Genomic DNA, 22,040 nt, shown 5'->3' with positions numbered 1-22,040 from the left:
AAGGGGAAGCTCCATAAGCTCCCTCTTTTTCATGGCACCCACAAAAGAATCAGAGACCATTCAGCCCATAGTGTTTCCTATTACACCCTATCATGAACTTTTATCTTCTAGAAGATATTTGTTCATCTTAGGTGAGATGGAGAAACAGAATTAAACCAAGGAAAACTGAGAGCTCGGCTATGTGTTTTGGTGTCACAGGAACCCAGAAAATCAGAGATGTTTCAAAGTGCAGCCTAGCTACAAAAAGTTATCCCTTGCACAATATATTGCTCTTCTCTCTTCTTGTGGCATTAATCTATGCTGTCACCATGGCAACCAGCTGAATTCAGGTGCCTGTTTCCCAAATAACCTTTCTCACAGTACTGTACCAGATATGGTAGTTTATACCTGTGATGTGCTGTGATGGTAATCACTGACCCGCCTCATTAATTGCATGGTAATAATTAACTCTTAGCTGGCAACATCTCACCTGAAGCTCTCTAAGTGCTTAACAAAGACAGGCAAGTATCGTTCAAAATGGGGGGGGAGAAAAATAAAAGCAAGTTGCCCAAGGTCACAGGCACCACTGGAGCAGAACCTCTGTCCCTTGACTCGCATTCCAGTGCCCTAACTCACTGGATCACACTGCTTACACAAGTGCTTAGAGCTCTTTTACCTGCTGGACACCTGACAACTGGACTTTACAATCACATCCCTCTACTTTTCTATACTGCACTTACCATTTAAGCTCTGACCTCTGTCCTATACTTGCCAAATACTCGAGGGCCCTTTCTTGTGGTTCCACTGCCAGATTCCTACTCAACGCACCTCCCCTTCCTCCCCCATCCATATTTCTCACATTAGTAGCAGCTTCCCAGAGAACATAGCTAAGGGATCTGTATCTTAGGTCTTGTCTACACTTAAAATGCTGCTGGGGTGCAGCTGCACTGCTATAGTGCTTCCATGGAGATGGGAGGGATTCTCCTGTCGGATTAGGGCCATGTCTACACTACAAAATGATGTTGGCCTAACTTACGTCAGCACACAGGCACCTCAGTTATAAAATTGCTCGTGTGCATGCACACTTGGCTCTTGGAGCTATCTTCACCAGAAGTGCATGTATTGATTGTATTGTCAGTGTGGGGCATTGTGGGACAGCTCCTGAAAGCCAGCAACAGTTGACGTAAGCAACGCAGTGTCTACATTGACACTGCACCAACCTAGCTGCATCGACCGTGACTCTACACTGCTTGGGGAGGTGGTGTTACTAAATGGGCATAGAGCAGCACTTATGCCAGCAGGAGTCAAATTTAAGTGAAGACAATTCCACAGCTAGGTCGACGCAAGGCAGTTTACATTAACCTAACCATGTAGCATAGACCAGGCCTAGGTAATGCACCTCCCCAAAGTGCAGTAGTCGAATCAAGTGTTCTTCCATTGACCTAGAGTGGGTCTACACTGGGGGGGGGGGTTGGTTGTATAGCTGCATCTCTCAGGGGTGTGGATTTTTCCCATCCCTGAGAGACAGAGCCATACTAAAGTAAATTCCTAGTGTAGACCAGGACTTAATGTCAGATCACATTCTTCTATCAAGCAAAGCAAATGTAGCCAGATTTTGCTTCCTATTAAAGCACTTAAGTGACTTCATAGCTTAAATCCTATTTTCAAAAGTCACTAAGGTATTTTGGGACCTGAATCCCATTGAAAGTAAAGTGCTAACCTAACGCTTAAGTGCTACAGCTGGTCAGAAATTTGCCAATGGAACATTTTCCCATCAGAACTATTAATGAGAATGCGTCTGTTCTGCCAGATCTTCTGACAGAAATCAGGCAGGTTGAGGGCTGCCACAGAGCAGTGACCCCAGGAGACCCATCATGGGCTGTGGTTGTCAGGGCCTCCAGGCTCCCTGCTTTTTGGTAGGCCGCCAGATGGGCAGCTGAAGCATGGGGAGCCTCAGCGATTTCATTTTTTAAAAGTCAAAATAAAAATTCTTGACTCCCCCCATTCCTCAGGAAATTACAGAAGTCCGAGCTTTCGTTCTGATGCAGAACAATTCATTTTCATTTCAGAATTTCCCGCCGAATGGAAATTCTGAGTTCTGACCAGCCCTACTAAGTACTTAAGTTCTACATTCACAGAAAATCAGAACTGGTTTGTGCATTATTTGATTAAAAAAAAGAGCTAAATCCAAAATGAATGTTATTTGTAATGAATAACGCAGCTAGTTCTGTTTACAAAGGGCCCAAGCAGCTTTAGTCATTCAAGATGCAATGGCGCTTCACACAAAAGTGAGGGCAGGTCATCTTCACTAGAAAATTAAATTGAGTTAAAATGCAATTTTTGAGGCATTGTGTTTAAGAACCTGATGCTAAACATGACTTTTCAATCAGTGTAGACAGAGACAAGTTGATTTTAACATCATGTCACATACTCATAAGGTTCACTCTCTGGTTCCAACAGTGTTTATTCATGAGCAGCTGACATGTTATATACATGATTGTCCCCTTCATGCTAGATGACACTTCTCACCTGAAGATCTCAAAGCACTAGGATGGGTTCTAACATTATCTAATTTCCTAGTGAGGACAAGCCTTAAGAGTATTGCAACCTCTGTGTCCTGGCCAATTTCCAACTCTTTATATTTTTGCCAACCCCAAGCATTCAAAAATGAAGAGTCAGGCTAAAATCATAAGATTGGCTTCCCAATACTAAGATTTAAAACAATAAAAAGTTTCAGATTCTTTTAATTAGCTTGTCTGTTTCTTTGAGACTTTATGGTTTACATGTTCAAGCTTTCCTCTGCAATCAAGAGGACTAGAAACTTGAAAGAAAAAAGATTCTCATGTAATCACATGACTCCAGGAGTTGAGGCTTTAAGAAAAACACAAGAGTTGTAATCAAATCATGAGGTGGCTGACTGTGTCTATAGCCGTCATCTCCAGTAATGTGGCATGCACCGCAATATAAACACAACTACTAATCTAAAATTGGAGTCAACACCTCAGAAAAATCAGATGCTACAATAAAAGAGAGAAATATCCAAAAGGAAAGAAGTTGTGAACAAAGTAGGCCACAGTAACCAAAGATGTATTGATTCAAATAGGATGACATCATACCAACCCTTTGAAGACAGTCACAGAAGGACACTCGGGATTATATTTAGGATCACGTTGGTTCAGAAGAACTCTCTCTTTCCCTAGCTCAGCCCTGAAGGAATCTCAGGAGGGAGCACAAGGCCAAGTACCAACTGTGTCAGCCTCAGAGAGATGCTCAAGAAACTCAATCAGTTTACCTAAAAGAGTTCCCACATAGTTTCAATTACGAGAGTTATTCTTCACTTCCCACCCTAAGCTGTTGTGTAGTGTTTCTGTTTCCTGTTAAACTATAGTTTTTAGACCAGAGGTTGCTGAATTTCGGTGATGGGTGAAGTAATTTCTACATTATATAAAAGCAGCAAAGAATCCTGTGGCACCTTATAGATTAACATACGTTTTGGAGCATGAGCTTTCGTGGGTGACTACCCACTTCGTCGGACATAGAGAGAGAGAGAGAGAGAGAGAGCCTGAAAAGCAGTCTGGGATCCTGCAGGCTGAAAACCAGTCTAGGATCCTTCAGGACAAAAGAAGCTCTATAAAAGTATGCTTTTATCTTAATCATTTTCAATGTAATGATTTTCACATTCCCATTTGCAATGCTATTTTTGAATAGCGTCACTGGCCTAAAGAACAGTCCAACCATGATGCTGTCAATCTGGAACTTTTTATGAGCATGACATTCACTTACAGGGCTTTTATTCTTCTCCATTGCTGAGCTTTTCTTTCAATTTTGTCTCCATTTCCCCCTCTGAGCTTAGAAATAGTCAAAACTCATTACAGAGAATATAATATCATAGACATTAGAAATGGAAAGGACCTATTAGATCACCAGTCCAGCTTCCTGCCAATTAAAGACTGTTCTCTAGAGTACATTTTCTAATGCTTTGTCCAGTCTAGTTTTAAAAAGGTCCAAGTAGCTGGGCTTCCACTGCTTCCCTTGGGAGACTATTCCACAGCCTAATACATCTCACTGCCAGCAAACTCTTCCTGCTATTCAGCCTTTTACTGTCACACCATTAGCTCTAGTTATTCCTGGTATATCGCACCAAACATTTCTCGCCGCTTGGTGTTTACACCCTTCAAAGATTTGCGCATGTTCATATCCCCACACACCCCTTGGTCAGCGCTTAGCAAAGCTGTATCTAGCTGTTACTTTGAACTGATCCGTCAAGCCCTTCTACCCCATGATTATATTTTCTGTTTTTCTCAAACGTCCTTCCAGCTTGTCAATAACTTTCTGGTATTGTGGGCCTAGCACTGATAGCAGGGGTTAGTGTGGGATTTATATCTGGCAGGGGTAGCGCTGACAACATTGAAACAGGGGATACCTAGCTAAGTGTGAGAAGGCAGGGGTGGGTCCCCATCTAGCGGCTAGAGTGTGTGGCAGCACTTCTGACTAGCAATAGAGGTAGGGGGAATCCAGGCCCTCTCACTCCACTGGGTTCTGACCAAGAAGACTTCTTGGGCACAGTAAGGAAGGCATCTTCTGTCTGTGGTCCAGCTAACACCCTCCATGGGTTTCTTCCTACTGCTCTGTCCCTCCTTGGGGCAACGTCGTGCCTTGTAGTTGGTCCCTTGCAACCTCTGCAGCCTGGGGAGTCCCAGCTTTGTGCCACAGTCCTCCTGTGGATAATCTCCTGGCATAACCCTTCCGTAGCAGCGAGTTCATGTCTGTCCTTCTCCGCTGCCACCCTGCTGTGCTAAAAGGCTCCCTGATAAACCCCCTCTCCAACTGGGGTACACTCAGCAGGCATGCTGGGGTGGGGCTTCCCATGCTCAGAGTTGTTGCTGCACCCTTCGCTCTCCAGTGTAGGCTTTATCCATCCCATCACACTACATAATGTTACTTCATTCACTGTTTTTTAAATGGTCTCACCAGCCATTCAAAGAGGATGTTTCTTTTAAGCATCCCTGTGAATCTTAGTTCTTGGGGCACCACAAAGAAGCACTTCAATTAATTATTCTCTCCTAGCAACATACACAGCCGCACTGTAACTCACCCTACAGCATAAGGAGAATGATCCATGTGAATAGAACCACAATAACTCTCTGCACAACCATGTACCAAGCTACATGCCTGGAGTTGCAAGAGTTATTGTTAAGCATTTTATTTCACTGCTTATAGTAGTTCCAAGGCTCCTAACAGGTCCTGGTTTGGAGCAGTAAATCTGCTGAAAGGCTGAGCATATTAAAGCCCCAGGCAGCAGTTGCTTGGCTCCTGATGTAGGTTTTGTTCATGCAACACAGGCGGAGGTCCTTGCCGAAACCACATCCATGGAGGAATAAAGATCTGTAAATATGCTGCCAACTGGCCCTTCTGTCCTCAGTCAGCATGTGCTTCAGGGGGAGGGGAGGGGAAACCTTGCAGAATCCCTCCATCCCCATCTATCTGCTCCCCAACCCCAAACTCTCAGACTCTTCTGTATTTCTGGTTTGATCTGAGGAGTTCCGGAGGGGAAAACACGCAGCATGATTTATTTAGTGTCGCTGCAATGCAGGGAAGTGGAACAGTGACAAAGAGCCCGATGCTGCAAGGTGGCGACTGTATCCTATGAGGTGCAGAGCGCCCTCTGCTTCCATTGGTCAGGATACCCAGCAGCTTGCAGGAGCCATCCCAAAGAAAGGGAGTCAATTCTAGCAGTTAGATCAAGGAACAGGGAATTAGGGTCCCTGGATTTAAGGTTTGCTGTTTGGCATTGGGCAAATCACTTTGCCCTCTGTTCCTCAGGGTATGGCTACACTTGAAACTTCAAAGCGCTCCCGTGGCAGTGCTTTGACGTGTGAGTGTGGTCGCGGCGCCAGCGCTGGGAGAGAGCTCTCCCAGTGCTGCACGTACTCCACATCCTCTACGGGTGTAGCTTGCAGCGCTGGGAACCGCACTCCCAGCGCTGTGGCACTGATTACACTGAGGCTTTCCAGCGCTGTATCTTGCAGCGCTCAGGGGGGTGGTTTTTTCACACCCCTGAGCGCGAAAGTTGCAGTGCTGTAAAGCACCAGTGTAGCCATGGCCCCAGTTTACCCCTCCGTTAAAAGAGTATAATAGCTGCATACCTCCCACGGATCTTAATTCTCATTAAGGTGCTTTGAGATCCTTAGATGAGAGGTGCTATCAAAGTGCAAGAAAGATCTCACATTTGCACAGCTAGGTCAATGATTCCATATAGTCTATTTTGAAAGGTGGCCAGTTAAAGAAGAAAAGAAGTCAGAAAAAATTATTACCAGGAAGACAGAAATATTGTAAGAAAGAAACACTCTTCAGTGAAATAAGGTCACCCTGTATTGCAATCTCAATTTTTTGGAGGGGAGGGACCAGTTTGACTTGTTGGTGTAAGATGTGATAACCTCACAGGTTCACCCTTTGTTAAAGATCAAAGTCATTTTCTAAAGATGTTGAGGGTGAGGGGTTAAACCTAAATTAGGGAGTTTGAGCAATAATTGTTTCTTGGAAAAAGTTGGGTTCTTTTGTATGTCACCTCTACTTCCAGGAGGAGGGAAAAGACCCTGATTGTTATCAGCAGGTATTCCAGAGTATTCTAAAAACAGATTCCAGAAAGTCTTTCATTTTCAGGCTGAAAGGAAAAAGCTCTTGAGTGGGAAAGGGAGATTTCTTGGCTAGAATTCGATAGCTCTTTGAAAGAGGAAGAATGTTCACAGGAGCGTCGGGTCTCAGACAGCAGGAAGCATCATAAAGTATTGAATTTCTCTCAGAAAAAAGATGATTCTCCTTGTATCAGAGCAAAGCTGCAAAAGAGATTAGTCTCTAATCATATCTAGTATAGGAAACAATGTCTTTACTTTCGCATCCAGGCCACATAAGTAAGGTTCTCATCCCTGTTTTGATCTATAGACATTTATTTTGAAAGAGATCACTGGAATTAGACAGATACGGAAGTGCGCAGCAATAACATAGAGGCACAATCCGGCAAGGAGCTAAACACCGAACTCTATTTTTCAGCATTCAGTATGTGGGGATGAATGAAAAAGGATGCAGGACACACAGCACACCAACCCTGCAGATTGCAGACACACACTGATATGTATAGAGCTGCTGATGTGCAATGAAGTTTTTCAAGAAAAATAGTTTTGTGTTAGCTTGTTGTAAGTGGGCAGCAGCGACAGGTGCTGGACTGTACGCTCAGATTCTCAAATAGGCTCCCTCGTTAAAGTGCTCCCTGGCTTGGCTTTCAGCCATTTTACACTCACTCGTTTAACAACACACATTACAATCACCTTCTCTTTTCTTTTTTGGCACTCAGAATTCTCACTCCCCACAGGAGGGCCTTGTAATGAGGGTGGAATATATTCTTAATTCGTTATTCAGGGGGCTGTTAGAAGTTCTCAGCCCAATCAATTCCTGTTGAGAACACGTGCCAGACTGCTGAACTCCCTGAAGTGGCATCAGGGTACAGAGCCAGATCCTCAACTGAGCTAAACCGGCATCGACTATGGCAGCTTTTCCAATTTATGCCAGTCCAGGATCGGGTCCAGAGAAGATAGTGAAGGTTTCGGATATGAGCAAACCTATTGATCGCAGAGAAAAGTACTTACATTGTCAAAGAGGTGTATTCAGTTCCTACAGCTGGATCAGCCTAAATGCAACTCTAAATTATTCTCACTTTTGCTGCTGTCCCTTGAGAAAGAGTTTGCACAGGAACAAGTAAACACCTTTATTAATAAATAATGATAATGAAAAATGAAAAATCCTGGACATGCAAGCTAATTATTTGTCATGTGCCTGCTCAAAGACATGCAGTGTAATTTACTTTGTATACAATACAACAGTCATATGGAACAGTGGGAGGCAGCATCGTCTAGTTAGTACTACCCATGGCTGGGAATCAGGAGCCATGAGTTCTCATCCCATCGCTACTATTCACTCACTGTGGGACCCATGGCATAACATAGGGGAGCTGACATATCTGCTCAGGCTAGTGGTCCATTTAGGCCGGTATCCTGTCTCTAATAGTGGCCAATACCAACTGCTTCAGAGGATGGGGCAAAAAAACTGAGGTAGGCAGTTATAACTTCTTTCCAATCACCCTCAATTCGGGCTTGGCGTATATCTTGAAGCAAGAGGTTATACTTTCCAGAACTCCTTACTATTGTAACTGAAGTCACTTAATCTCTCTGATCCTCAGTATTGTAATCTGTAAAATGGTGATGATAATACTGACTTGCAGCTGTAAAGTGCTTTGTGATTTTGGATGAAATTACTATGTAGGTGCCAAATTATTATAAGCAGCTCGCCAATGTGACAGGGTGGATCACAGAGACCCCCTTGGGACTGCCAACTGATGTGCCGAGACACTCTCTGAGCCCATTTTCCATGGCAGCTTGGGACTCCAGAACCCTGCCTGGTTGTGCCAGACACACTAGCCTGCTACAAACACAGATCCATGTCTGAACTGCATCCCACAAACTGAAGGCTTAACTGAAAATAGCTTAAGAAGTGCTTCTGTCTCCAATACTCAGGTATCCAGCTCCCAATGGGGTCCAAACCTCAAATAAATCCGTTTTACCCTGTGTAAAGCTCAAATTGTTCACCCTCTATAACACTGATAGAGAGATATGCACAGCTGTTTGCGCCCCCCCTCAGTTATTAATACATACTCTGGATTAATTAATAAGTAAAAAGTGATTTTATTAAATACAAAAAGTAGGATTTAAGTGGTTTCAAGTGATAACAGACAGAACAAAGTGAACTACCAAGCAAAATAAAATAAAACATGCAAGTCTCAACCTAATACAGTAAGAAAGTGATTACAGATGAAATCTCACTCAGAGATGTGCCAATAGGTTTCTTTTACAGACTAGCCTCCTTCTAGTCTGATCCAGCACACACACCCTTGTGGTTATTGTCCTTTGTTTCAGTTTCTTTCAGGTATCCTTTGGGGGTGGAGAGACCCTCTCTTTAGCCAGCTGAAGAAAAAATGGAGGGGTCTCCCAGGACTTAATATAGACTTTCTCTTGTAGGTGGAGACCCCTCCCTCTCCCTGTGTAAAATCCCAGCTACAAAATGGAGTTTTGGAGTCACATGGGCAAGTCATGTCCATGCATGACTCAGAACTTTTACAGGTGGCAGCCATTGCTCACATGCTACCTTGAACATTCCCAGGTAGATTCCTAACGTGCATTGGAGTCTTCCAAGGTTCCATTGTCCATTAAGTGTTTCTTGATTGGGCACTTAACTTGCAAATTCCTTTCTAAAGAAGCTGACCAAATGCCTTATTAAGGCTACTTAAAATCAAACAAGTACACAGCCAATATTCATAACTTTGAATACAAAAATGATATATGCAAACAAATAGGATGAATATATTCAGTAGATCGTGACCTTTACAGAGATGTGTTACATGGCATATGTAGCATAAAACATATTCCAGTTATGTCATATATATATATTTATAAGCATATTTCCATAAAGCATTATGGGGTGCAACGTCACAGCCAACATCTACATACAGTACATAATGACACAGAGAGTTATTGCTTGGGCTGGATTACATTGTGGCAGACACGGAAATCAAACTGAGTCACTGAAAAGAAAAGAGAACAATCTACTGTCCAGCTAATCAGCTCCTGCTCTGGGTTACTGCAGTACTGCCCATCAAATTAACATTCACTGAAAAGGGCAGAAAGAGAATTCCCTGAACTGCATGTTAATCATCTCCAGCCACCGGGTGACCACAAAGAGAAAGATCCCTGGCGGTACTATGGTGAGAATACAGGCCTGCTTTGCACAGAAAGCAAACCCATTTTATATACAGCACTTTCTCTCAGCAAAAACACACAGCAGGCAAAATATACACAACACCCTGAACTTTAAAAAAAATGCAGCTAAATGTTTAGTGGTAACAATTTACAGGGATGATTTAAGTAACATAAACAAGCAGGTCTGAAATACTTTGGGCTAAATCTTTAACATCACCCAGTTTACACTCTCTCACTGAATTTCAGGGGAACATTTGCATGTATGAAGTTACTCAAGTGTGTAAATGAAGCAGTTATAGGATAGCAGTCCATTTGTTTGGGGAAGGACAATAAAGTTATCCCAATATTAACTAAATAACTGATGCCGCTTTTCTGCTGCATTGTTTATTTTGTTTCCTCATTCTCCTACCCAATCCGCAGCATTTGTTTCTTTAGTCCACTTGCCATGTCCTGTCTGACACTATGTATACTGGCACTGACTCTGTGATTTTTTTTTAACTGATACAGAAGCCCTAGTGAAGACACAGTTATACTGGCATGAAAGTGATTTATATTTGTATGTTTATTCACCTTCCCTTACTGCATCCACACTCGGGGGGTTGTACCACCTTAACTATACCAGTCTAGTTAAAACACTAGGCCTTTTAAGTGTAGACAAGCACCTAGACTGTGAGCTCTCTGCAGCAGGGACTGTCTATGTTACTAATTGTCTTTACTGTGCCTAGCACAAGGGGGCCCTACTTCAATACTAACTCTGGATGGAAATATATTCTAGAATAGCTACTTCTGAACAGGGTTGTCACTGTTTCATTCTGGCCACGTCCAGACTAGGAATTAAAATCGATTTTAGATACGCAACTTCAGCTACGAGAATAACGTAGCTGAAGTCGAATTTCTAAAATCGAGGTACTCACCAGTCTGGACGGCGCTCCATCGATGTCCGCGGCTCTCCGTGTCGATTCCGGAACTCCGTTCGGATTGATGGAGTTCCGGAATCGATGTAAGCGCGCTCGGGGATCGATACACCGCGTCCAGACTAGACGCGATATATCGATCCCCGAGCAATCGATTTTAACCCGCCGATGCCGCGGGTTAGTCTGGACGAGGGCTAAGAAGAACTTGTTAAAGAAAATGCCTTGAAGGGTTAACGTGGTCTAGAGAGGAGACCGCTGAGGAAATGATGACTTGAGTTAAATATTAAACAGAACGAAGCCATTCGTTCCTAGACTAGAGTATATGACAAAGAGTTTCTGATCTCGTCCGCTTCCCAGTAAAAAAAAGAAAATCAATTCTAGTAACAATCAATACAACTACACAGAGTAGCAAGCAGATATAACTATGCTGAAAATAAGAACAGCCACCAATCTGTTACAGTGACTGAGGAAATCTGCTCTTTCCAATTGGGAGGTAAATGACCAAACCAGATTAATGAACTGCTGATTGCAGGTTGTCTGAACAAGGCTGTTTTCAGATTAGTACTACTGTTTTATCATTATTGGTAGTGTTAGTTTATGGGAGAGGTCACTGAAGTCTAAAGTGATTGCATGGCAATTTGCTGTTCAGACAATTCACAATAGTTTTCCATTGCAATGTGTTTACAACAAGCGAAAAAAACAGACCAATCAAACTGCACTGTAAATTTGCTATCAGCATGCTGGGAAGTCACAAATCTGGGTGTTAAAACAAAATCTCTGTAATCTCTTTAATCTCCAGAGTCAGGCATCCATGGTAATCATTCTGAAAAACAATGGGAACTGCAGTATACTGTCTCTGAAACGTTAAAATGGTACATATTGTTAAACCAAAAATAAAAATCCCCAACCAATCCCACATCCTAAACTTTTGATGCAACATGTTACAGGCAACGTTGTTTTTTAATAGTTACTGATCTAAAATCTAATGTCAGACAAAAATAAAGTACCAACAGGTGATCACAATGAAATGAATGGCCTGGTATATGCCACTTATCCTGCTGAATAAGTGCTATGCACACGCTAAGTATTGTTCTTAACCTAATACTGCTCCTCTTCAATTGTTTTTGCTTGGCTTTATTTAACTTGGGCATTTAGGAGATCACACTCTCTACTTTGCTTGAGGTCCCCCAGTTCAGTGATGACTGCTGTTATGGTGTAGCTCACAGCAACCTGGACCTACATGCTTTCTAAGAGCAAAATGATAGGCACAGATGCAGCCCTTTCTTTGGCAGTGTCGGACGGGGTTTTCCCTGTGGAGTCCTCTTTGGTAGGGTTTTCTACAGTACATGCATGCTGTAGCAGACCAGACTCTGAGGTTCTATTAGAATAATTTATCTTTGAACAGTAAAGTATATCTTGCACTATAATAATTTATTACATACAATTGCCAAATGCTATTTCTGTTGGCATCTGAGAGTCATGCAGCCTAAAACTAGATACTTTTGTCAATCTCTTTTGTTGATATGATTCTAAGAAGAGAGCAGAAGTACTGCTGCCTACAATGAACTTTTCCAAATTTATTTGTAAAAAATCAGGGATGGGAGACACAAAAATAAGGAAAGGGCAAGATTTCCAAAAGGTAGAAGTCTAAACATTTTACCCTATCGCTTCTGATGTGAGGTCTGCTTCTGTGAGAATGGGAAGTGCCACAGTCACCAGCAACAGCGAGTCCTTGCCTAAGAAGTTTTCCAGATCACATCTATACCAGAGTGTGCATGTAGGCCTATTTAATCTAAATCTATCTAAGCATTTATACCTTGCTGTCAGATAACCATGGCATCTGACAGCTTTACACAAGCCTCCTTCACATGATCTAATCTAGTTCTCTCCTGAAGACCTCTGAGTTCTTTTCCTGCAAGACATGCCACCCCCTTTCCATCTCCTTCTCCTTTCTTTTTTGTGGTGAAAAAACTCAGCTAAAAAAGTCAGTTTTGCATTTTGGTCTGAAAGCAACATGATCTAGTCATGCTCACCTCCACCCGAAGAAGTGTCCATAGTCTTGGGCAGCTTCAGAGAAAGCTCTGTCCTTTCCCACCTTTCCATATGAACCCCAAAGGTTGACAGTTTCAGACATCCTGTAGAATGTGGCTGCCCAGAGAGACTGTGGTCTCAGAGGGATGCAGACTCTTAGATAATTGGGCCAACACCATGGAGAGCCTCAAAGAGAACAAATGAGACCTTGAGCATGGCCTATACATCGTTAACATAGTGGGTGGATATATTCTTGCTAACTGGTACTGCTGAAGAGTTCGGATGCTGCAGACTGCACCACGGTTAACTTGCTCACTCCCAAGTATAATGAGAGGCAATAATGCAGCCTAGAGGTCATGAAGACATGGATCACTGTAGCCAAGTCATCCTTCAGCAAAGCAGGGCAAAGCTTTCTAGCCAGTCACAGATGGAAGAAGTCATTTTCAGAAGCCATACGACATGGAATGAGGTTCTTAGCATTAAGAACTTTGTCTTCTCATTGGAAGTTCTGAGTTTCTCTCATCCCTCATGAAATATTACTGCAGTATTTTACTGTAAGTGTCCAAAACACTGCAGCTTTTACAAGATACTCTTTTATTAAGGAACAAAATTCAAGACAGCAGTATTAGAAAATTTTTAAATGAAGAAACCAGATCAATAGTGAAGTGAAAACTGCTTATTGCTGGCAGTGGCACTCTGTAGAAGCATTTTCAAGAATTCACCTATCTTCCCATCCTTTTTCAAACACGAGGTTAGATGCTCTAAGGACTCTCTCTTCCCCCAACTCCCCTGCTGCTAAGTACAGACAGTTTGCAATCTGGATCATGCCAAGTACCATGTTAATGGCTAAAGAGCAGGCTAATTCAATAACATCTGGGTATCCTTGTTAAACCACTCAATTCACATCTTTGGCTGTGAGATCCGAGGTTCACGGCAGGGCTGCCCAGAGGATTCAGGGGGCCTGGGGCAAAGCAATTTCAGGGGCCCTTTCCATAAAAAAAGTTGCAATACTATAGAATACTATATTCTCATGGGGGCCCCTGTGGGGCACGGGGAGAATTGCCCCATTTGCCCTCCCCTAAGGGCAGCCCTGATTCACAGTCCAATTTTCTCCCCACTACCTTTCTTAAACTTCTGTTCCACACATATGGATGGATCAGTCCCATGGGAAAACCAATCTTGCCCTAAGAAATTGTGTGCATGGAGGGAGTGCGAGGGAGGAGGCAGAGTAAAGGGGTTTGGGAAGCAGTAGATGGAGGTTCCCCTATTGAATGATAGAGAGAATCTTGCAATGTGCCCAGGGCAGGTGCAAGGATGTTTCGCGCCGTAGGTGAAACTTCCACCTTGCACACCCCCCGAGCCCTGTGGCAGCCCTCTGCCCCCCCACAGCCTAAGGCACCCCCCGCATGGCAGCTCCCCACCCCACCCAGCCCTGACGCACCCCCCCACGGCAGCTCCCCATCCCCCCCTCCGCCCTGAGGTGCCCCTCCCGAGGCAGCTCCCCCTGGCCCAGGGAGCCATGCGGCAGTTCTCTGCCCCAGCTCACCTCTGCTCCGCCTCCTCCCCGAGCACGCCGTCGCCGCTCCACTTCTCCTGCCTCCCAGGCTTGCGGTGCCAATCAGCTGTTTGGTGCCGCAAGCCTGGGAGGAAGAGAAGTAGAGCGGGGCAGCGTGTTCAGGGGAAGAGGAGGAGCAGAGGTGAGCTGAGGTGGGGAGCGGTTCCCCTGCATGCCGCGCCACCCCTTACTTGCTGCACGCGGCTCTCCCCGCGCCCCATTGCCCCAGGTCCCTCCGCCTAAACGCCGACAACGACCAGGGCGGCTGAAGATCTGACCGCCGCCAAAGGACCCGAAATGCCGCCCCCCAAATGCTAGCGCCCTAGGCAACCACTTAGGTCACCTAATGGGTTGCACCAGCCCTGAATGTGCCCCAGCCAGGGTCATAATCAGAAATGAAATGTCATTTGTCCCCAAAAGGCTCTAGGTACTACCTCAGTGCTCTCACACAGTAGGAAGCAGCTTGTATTCCCCTCCTCATGCAATGTGATCGGTGAAAATCACACTACCCTTTCATCATGTAAGATTTGGGGTCCCCAGGTGGCAACATTGCCTGAACTTGGCTGTGCCAAGGACTAATTACCACTCTGGTGCAATTTTTGAAAAAGTCCTTTCATTGTAGTAGTGTCTAATGAGAATTCTAAAAGGGCGGGAGATTAAAAATAGGGTGGAATCAAATGAAATGGAAGACCATTAAGGACATCTGCTCTTTAAAAAGATATTTGTTTAAAGATCACCAACTAGGTTCTTCTGGCATATAAATGGTTCCTACTCTGTTTGCCTTATAGACAAAAATCGAGCATGCTGTCTTTATAATCAAGTTATTTAGATAGCGCAACAGTGATTTAGATTAAAATTTGTTTATACAGCTAAGTCTGTTGAATAATGAAATTACAATGAGCTCTCCGTTCATGTCCCATCTGTGCTAGCTGCTGGTTTCTTCTGGCTGAGTAAAGGTTAACTGCACAGTAGTCTCGTGATCGGGTATAAAGCAATGTTGGATGGTTCTTAGTGCATTGTTTTTACTGCTCCATTCCCTGGAGAAGGCAACGTTCCTTGCAAAGCCAACAAATTTGTAAGTTACCTGAAAGACCATATTAAATATCATTACAGGCAAGAAGAAGCGCTCGCACTACCGTCTCTGCATCTGAGTGCTTCATCAAGTATTTATCAGACCATTTGAAAATTTCCACAAGTCTCCAGTGTCATTCCACTGCCAAAATTTGCTTATTATAACCTGTCACGAAAGACGTAAGCATTCAACAAAGTGAATGAACTAGAAAGGGGTCCATCAAAGATCCACTTTCTCCCTCCTAGATCATGTCTTTCAGTGGATGACTTCTGTTAGGAAACACAACATAATGGGAGTTCAAATACCTGCTTATTTCTGCTTTTCATACTTCCCTCTTCCACCTCTAAGCAATATCAATCTTTGGCTGATGATGAGGGCTATGGACATTTTTGCCATAGTATACATGCTAGGAACACTGATTTGAAACAGACACTTTGCATGTGAAACACATGCATCTAGAAGTGTCAAGAGGAGATGCTCTCTTTGGCTTGGTCTGAGTACACCTCAGCCCACACCAGAGACCACATCCAAACACCCAGCACTCTGGAAAAGTTCTGATTTGCACCCAGAGTCACATTCAACATCTATCCCTTCCTTTAGAATAGGCCAAACCAAAATCCAAGAGCAATCAACTTGGGTCCAGATCCAAACTTCGCAGGTATATTTTATGAAAGTTTTTCTTGATGCAGAATGTGCCCTTTTTATAAGAAGGGGGAGAAAAGAAAGAGTGAACATTTTTTCTATTTAGTGCTAAAATGCGTTTCTGTTTTGCTTCACTCATTACGTGGACGGAAAACCCTGTCAACACAGAAATAATGCCAAGTGTTTACACTATAATGGAACCCAGGGACCAATTAACACCACAGAAAACCACCAGGCAGAGTATTTCTTAATGTAACAGGAGGGAAATCTTACATTACTGCTCCCCCACCCTCTTTCTTAAAATAAAGGACAAATGCTTTGTCAACAATTTCTCAATGGTAATCTTTATGATATGAAAGTTCTACCACTGCCCGTTTATCAAAAGGCTTCCAAACTCTACGCTTAGCCACAAAACCCCTTTATTTCTTTACAAATAACCGTCCACAGTAATTGTGACTGTCAAAGCAGAGATTTTAGAATCTACCCTCCACTCCCAGTTCTTGTACAGCCGATTCCTCTATGGCTCGGTGAAGGTGGTGCACCTCGAGCTGAGTCAGAGTCCTCTCCAAGTGCCGGTAAGTGATACGATAGCAATGGCTGACCTTCTTTGTCCTGGAAAATAAACAAAAAGAGGACTAATACACATTCATACACACACACCACAGCACAGTACCCCATCACAGCGTTTTTGTCTTGCCATCTTATTTTATTTTTACTGTTTAAATTATCAATGTAACACTAAAAAACATAATGCAGACAGTCAGGACTGAATGTAATTTAAATCTACACAGAAGATTTAAGTAAAATCCATTGCATAATCTCACTTGTTTCTCTGATGGATCATCACCTCACTACTGCCATTCTGCCATGTTGAAAAAGTGTTCTGGAGAAATTAAGGAAGTGTTATTTACTCCTTTGCATAACACAAGAACTAGGGGTCACCAAATGAAATTAAGAGGTAGCAGGTTTAAAACAAACAAAAGGAAGTATTACTTCACACAACTCACAGTCAACCTATGGAACACCTTGCCAGAGGATGTTGTGAAGGCCAAGACTATGACAGGGTTCAAAAAAGAACTAGATAAGTTCATGAAGGATATGTCCATCAATGGCTATTAGCCTGCATGAGCAGGAATGGTGTCCCCAGCCTCTGCTTGCCAGAAACTGGGAATGAGCAACAGGGGATGGATCACTTGATTACCTGTTCTGTTAATTCCCTCTGGGACATCTGGCATTGGCCACTGTTGGAAGACAGGATACTGGGTTAGATGGACATTTGGTCTGACCCAGTACGGCTGTTCTTATGTCCTTATGTACTTGACTGCTGAATAAAATATGTGTCATCTGGACACATGTCCTGTGTATGTCACTGTGCTGACTTTCCAATGGAAAATGAAGACAAAAGAACACGACAGTGTAAGGATTAACACCGACACCTAGGAAAACAAGGGGTTTCACTCACTATATCTCAGTCTAATATGTTTTGCAGTTTCAGAAGCAGGAGAACAACTGGCAATCCTACAGTGCTAGCAAGTAACACTGTCAGTCAGGGTGTGAGATGTTTCACAAATCTCTGCTCCATGATGCTTCAGCTCAGTTGTAGCAACCACTAGCAGCTTCAACTAGAAGGGGTGCTAGTGCTTTTCCAAACATAAAGAGCAAAACATGTATTTTTCAGTCCCAATTATTATTTTTATTTCAGATCACAGGAAAACAAAGAAAGAACAAATGTAAAGTCTCCACATGAGATTGTAGGACAGAGAAAGAAATGTGCCTAGCGAACCCTTACATTCTGTATCTTAACTGAAAAATAAAATGGTAGCTGCTTCACAGCTGCTTTTGTGAAGATTCCTTTGTATCTGAAGGTGCAGTACATAGAAAATAGAATGACATCTCATTTCATTTATGTCACTATCTACACCTTAGTAAGCATCAGTAGCACATATGGTCTTGAGATCATGTAGTACACAGCATACCTCCACAGCAGTGTACCATGTGTCCTTTGGTAGTTGGGCATGTCACCACCAATCCAGAGAGACTAAACAGCAGTTTACGATTACACTCTTGGAAAGGAATTGCAACAACGGAACTGACAGTATTATACATATCACCTAACAGCTTAAATTAAGCTCAAAGATATCAGAAAGTAGAAGAGGAAAGCATGTGAGCTTCCCCCAGTTTCAGAAGTTCCCACAGTTGTGAACAGGGGAAGAAAAGGAAAAAGAGGGGAAGAGGGAGCTGGGGGGATAAGACAGAATTCAGAAATATACTGTATGACAGAGGTTTTCAAACTGTGAGGTGTGTCTGAGGTTATCTAGGGAGGGGTGTGAGGACCCGACAGGGATGCACTGAAAGGCCAGGATCAGGAGAGGCCTCAGTCCACAGGGGAAGTGATAGGGGTTTCTGCAATCTCGCATTTTGCAACTTCAATAATAACTGTATGTAACGTGCTTCTGAGACCCTTGGCTGAAAGCTCTTTAAAAATGATGTAATTCTGGCCCTGATCCTGAGGCCTGGAAAATGTATCACATTAGAAAACATGTAACCATGTTTTAGCTAACATGATGTGATCACAACTTTGCCTTTAGCATGGAAAAGGGCAAGTGTTTAGAAGCGTAATTGGTCGTAGTTAACCCTCCTTATTTTGGATCCCATGTCCTTATGCTGTCCCCTCTCATGACTCAAGCTCCTCTCCCAATACAGACGAGCAGTTCTTTCATGACACAGAGACATGAAATAGGTCTGTAAATGGTGAGAATTAGTGTGGGAGAAATAGGAGAGGGGCTGAATTGTAGAGGAATCACAGTTAGTGTGGTTGATTTAAAAAACATTAAGATCAAACGATTCAAACAAAGAAGTAACTATTAAGATGTGACTAGTATCACACTGATAATTTTGCTTACATGTTACACTTTTTTCCCCCTCTTTTTAGCTGGGATTATTGGGAGATTGTTACTAACTAGGAGCAGAACGATTTTTAAAAAATGTTTATTCAATCGGAGATGCCTATAAATTTCAGAAAGCTGAGCCTCCTGCCTAATTAAGTCCACCCTGAATGCCATGCTGCAGCCAGCCTCATGTTAGAGTTTGAACGTCTATATTTCAAACAGCTAAAAATTTAAGCCACAGAACTGGGACAGCAGCTTTGCTAGGTAAACAAACATAGAGGATTAACACTGAGTGCAGTGGACATTATTTACCTAAACTGCACCTTCAGACAATCCCATATGGTTTACAATCACAGCCCCTTTCTCCTTTCATTAGGGTTTAATTGATCTGATTGTCACACTCAACTCTGCACCAGCCTGCAGCTGTCAGGTAACGAAGCACAATACATACAGCGAAGCACTGCTCAAAGGGAAGAAGTAGCAAGAAAACAGTGATGTATTCTAATGCCACAAGAGAAACCATGGATGCGTTCAATGAACAACACTGATGTGAGACGATATCTAATATATTTTCATGCATTTTTCGTGGGAACAGCTTTGCCTCATGGACGATGGCTTTTCAGGAACTGGAGTCCTCACAGTGTTACAGTCACAGGTTAGCTTCACTGCATGCAACCAACCTGAAGGTATATTACACACACACGCACGCACGCACGCATAGAGAGAGAGAGAGAAAAGGACCTGATTCTTCCCTTACTCACTCAGGAATAACCTTATTTAAGTCAATGTAAAACCAATGTTACATCAGAATCAGAGCAAAGGACTATCAAAACTTAGAATAAAAAAGCATCTTAGGCAATCAAAGCCAGCATTCATTCCCCTAATGTGGAGTCCCTGACACAGCTCCACTGAAGGACAGGCTAGAAAACTGTATCTGACCCAATAAGCCACCGACAGCAAAATATCTGCAATAACAGCAGCTGAATAACCTGACCCAGCTGTTAGACAAAAGTACAACACAGAGCGACCCAAAAAGACTGCAGAAAGAAGGAATGCCTGGGACTGGAGAAAGCACTGTTTTATCAACATGCAACACTGTAACAAGGAAAACCTCTCAGAAGTTTCAGATGGGTGGGTGCACAACAGTGAGCAGGGAAAAGTGTTTAACAACTGTATTCTACTTTCTTTTCAAAGTGCATCCACCTTAAATAAAGCAATTGGCGTGGAGAGTTCTGCAGCTACATTCAGACGGCTGTTGTGCACACCTGGGCATAGGCACTGGAGCACCTGCAGGAAAAAAATAGTGGATGCTCAGCATCTACCAGTCACAGCAGTTTGGCAAGGTCCTGCTGATCAGCTATTTGCCTGCTTGGGGAGGGGTTTGAGGGAGGGCGGAGAGCAGCGGGCAGGCAGGGACATAGGGGAGGGGGCGGAGTGGGGGCGGGAACAGGCGGATGGTGAGGTGGAGCCTCAGGGTGGAGTAGGGGTGGAGCACCCCCGGGGAAAAATAAAAGTCAGTACCTATGTACCTAGGACAGAGATAATACAGACATGGATATTTATCTAGACTGTCACATTTATTCTGGGAACAGGAAAGCAAGGAGGATAATCTCTCACACTGACAACAAAAGACCACTATTGTAATGCTACCTACTCACCACAGCCTCTGTCTTAAGCCCCTTCCTACACAGTATAATTGTGGAGGTGAATTCCCACTGACATCGAAGAAATGGGATATTTATTCCCACCAAAGGACTGATGACCAAATCAATGGGAAGTGTGTGTGTGCGTGCAGGCTGAATGCCTCTCAGGACCAGATTGTCCATCTCACCAAGAGCTCAGCTTGAAAGTGTTACTCAGCCTGGCCAAAGTTTCTTTCCCCACTCACTCTACTCACTTCTTATAGGGCTGGAGTGTAAAATACAAAAAATCAAACAAAGATACAGTATGAAACATCACAGACAATAGATAATTGTTCCTTCCACTCAGCTTCATGCTTTCAAATCACATACACCACAACCGTAGTATACATAACTAGTGTATGCCATATTATAAAATTTACAATTGACAAATAGCGCTCTTTGCTAGGAACAACATCATGGAAAATGGCAAAAGCCTTGTGTAATATACCATGCTGTCAACAGCAAATAATTCAATTACCATAGCAATATGGATGCAGAATACAAAAACCAGTAATTCGCTGAATAAAAGACCTTATCCAAAGATGTGCTCTCATCAGTCCTTTCAAATGTATATAGCCCATGTCACATTGTGTCCTATAGTGTATTTTGAAAAGTGACCACATTTTGGTTTATCTGAAGTGAACTTGATGCTAATGAAAGACCAGGACTGAGAGCTCTAGAATATAAAGTTTTCTATTAAATCCATAGAATGTACTGCATGGGGAATGGGCATGGAAGCTGCCATCGTACTGCCCTTCCAACATGGCAGCTCTCATCCAGGAGAAAAGTAGTCCTGTCTCCAAGGGTGTTCGTTCCACGGCAGCTTGGTTGAGGCTGCCAAATAAACTTGATCGTTGTGGTTGTAATTTTTTTTTAGTGAGGCAGATATTTATCTACGAGGACAGAGGTTCTCAAACTGGGGGGGGGATCCCCCTTGGGGGGACACAGAATGTATTGTGGGGGTGTGAGAGAAGCTGTAGGGGAAAAAAGAATTACACATTTTACCCACTGCAATGAATAAGTGGGGTCACAGAACATGGCAGGGTCATAGAATATCAGAGTTAGAAGGGACCTCAGAAGGTCATCTAATCCAGCCCCCTGCTCAAAGCAGGACCAATCCCCAAACAGATTTTTGCCCCAGATCCCTAAATGGCCCCCTCAAGGATTGAACTCACAACCCTGGGTTTAGCAGGCCAATGCTCAAGTAGCAAAGCTGATTTCTCCAGACAAACAGGTCTTCAGATGGTGCTGTACATTTTGATGGCTTTCTGTTAAGACTGCATAGCATTATACAAAGTCATTGCCATCCGTACGTTAATCTGTTTGCTATGAAATGGTACAGGCATTTAATTGTGAGCGTCAACCACAATCGCAGTTTTGCTTTTATTACAACGGATTGTTGACTCTGTTTGAATCAATAGCTTACTCTTTTTAATATTTAGTAGGAATTGCATGTTGATTTTTATTATTG

At 43.2% G+C, this 22,040-nt stretch overlaps 1 protein-coding gene across 1 annotated transcript in view; it reads right to left on the bottom strand.

Annotated features, from left to right (window-relative positions):
- Positions 1 to 14,428: 14,428 nt before the first annotated feature.
- The window catches only part of FARS2 (phenylalanyl-tRNA synthetase 2, mitochondrial), a 366,541-nt gene continuing 358,929 nt past the window's right edge, over positions 14,429 to 22,040 (bottom strand). Inside the window, exon 10 of the mRNA XM_030552343.1 lies at positions 14,429 to 16,611. Within this exon, the coding sequence (XP_030408203.1) occupies positions 16,473 to 16,611 (139 nt within the window). The 3' untranslated portion in view covers positions 14,429 to 16,472. The remainder of the gene's footprint in view (positions 16,612 to 22,040) is intronic.

The sequence above is a fragment of the Gopherus evgoodei genome, chromosome 2 (genome assembly GCF_007399415.2).
Source record: "Gopherus evgoodei ecotype Sinaloan lineage chromosome 2, rGopEvg1_v1.p, whole genome shotgun sequence".
NCBI classification, from domain to species: Eukaryota; Metazoa; Chordata; order Testudines; family Testudinidae; genus Gopherus; species Gopherus evgoodei.
The sequence above is the reverse complement of the archived record's forward strand: the minus strand, read 5'-3'. Positions and strand labels throughout refer to the sequence as shown.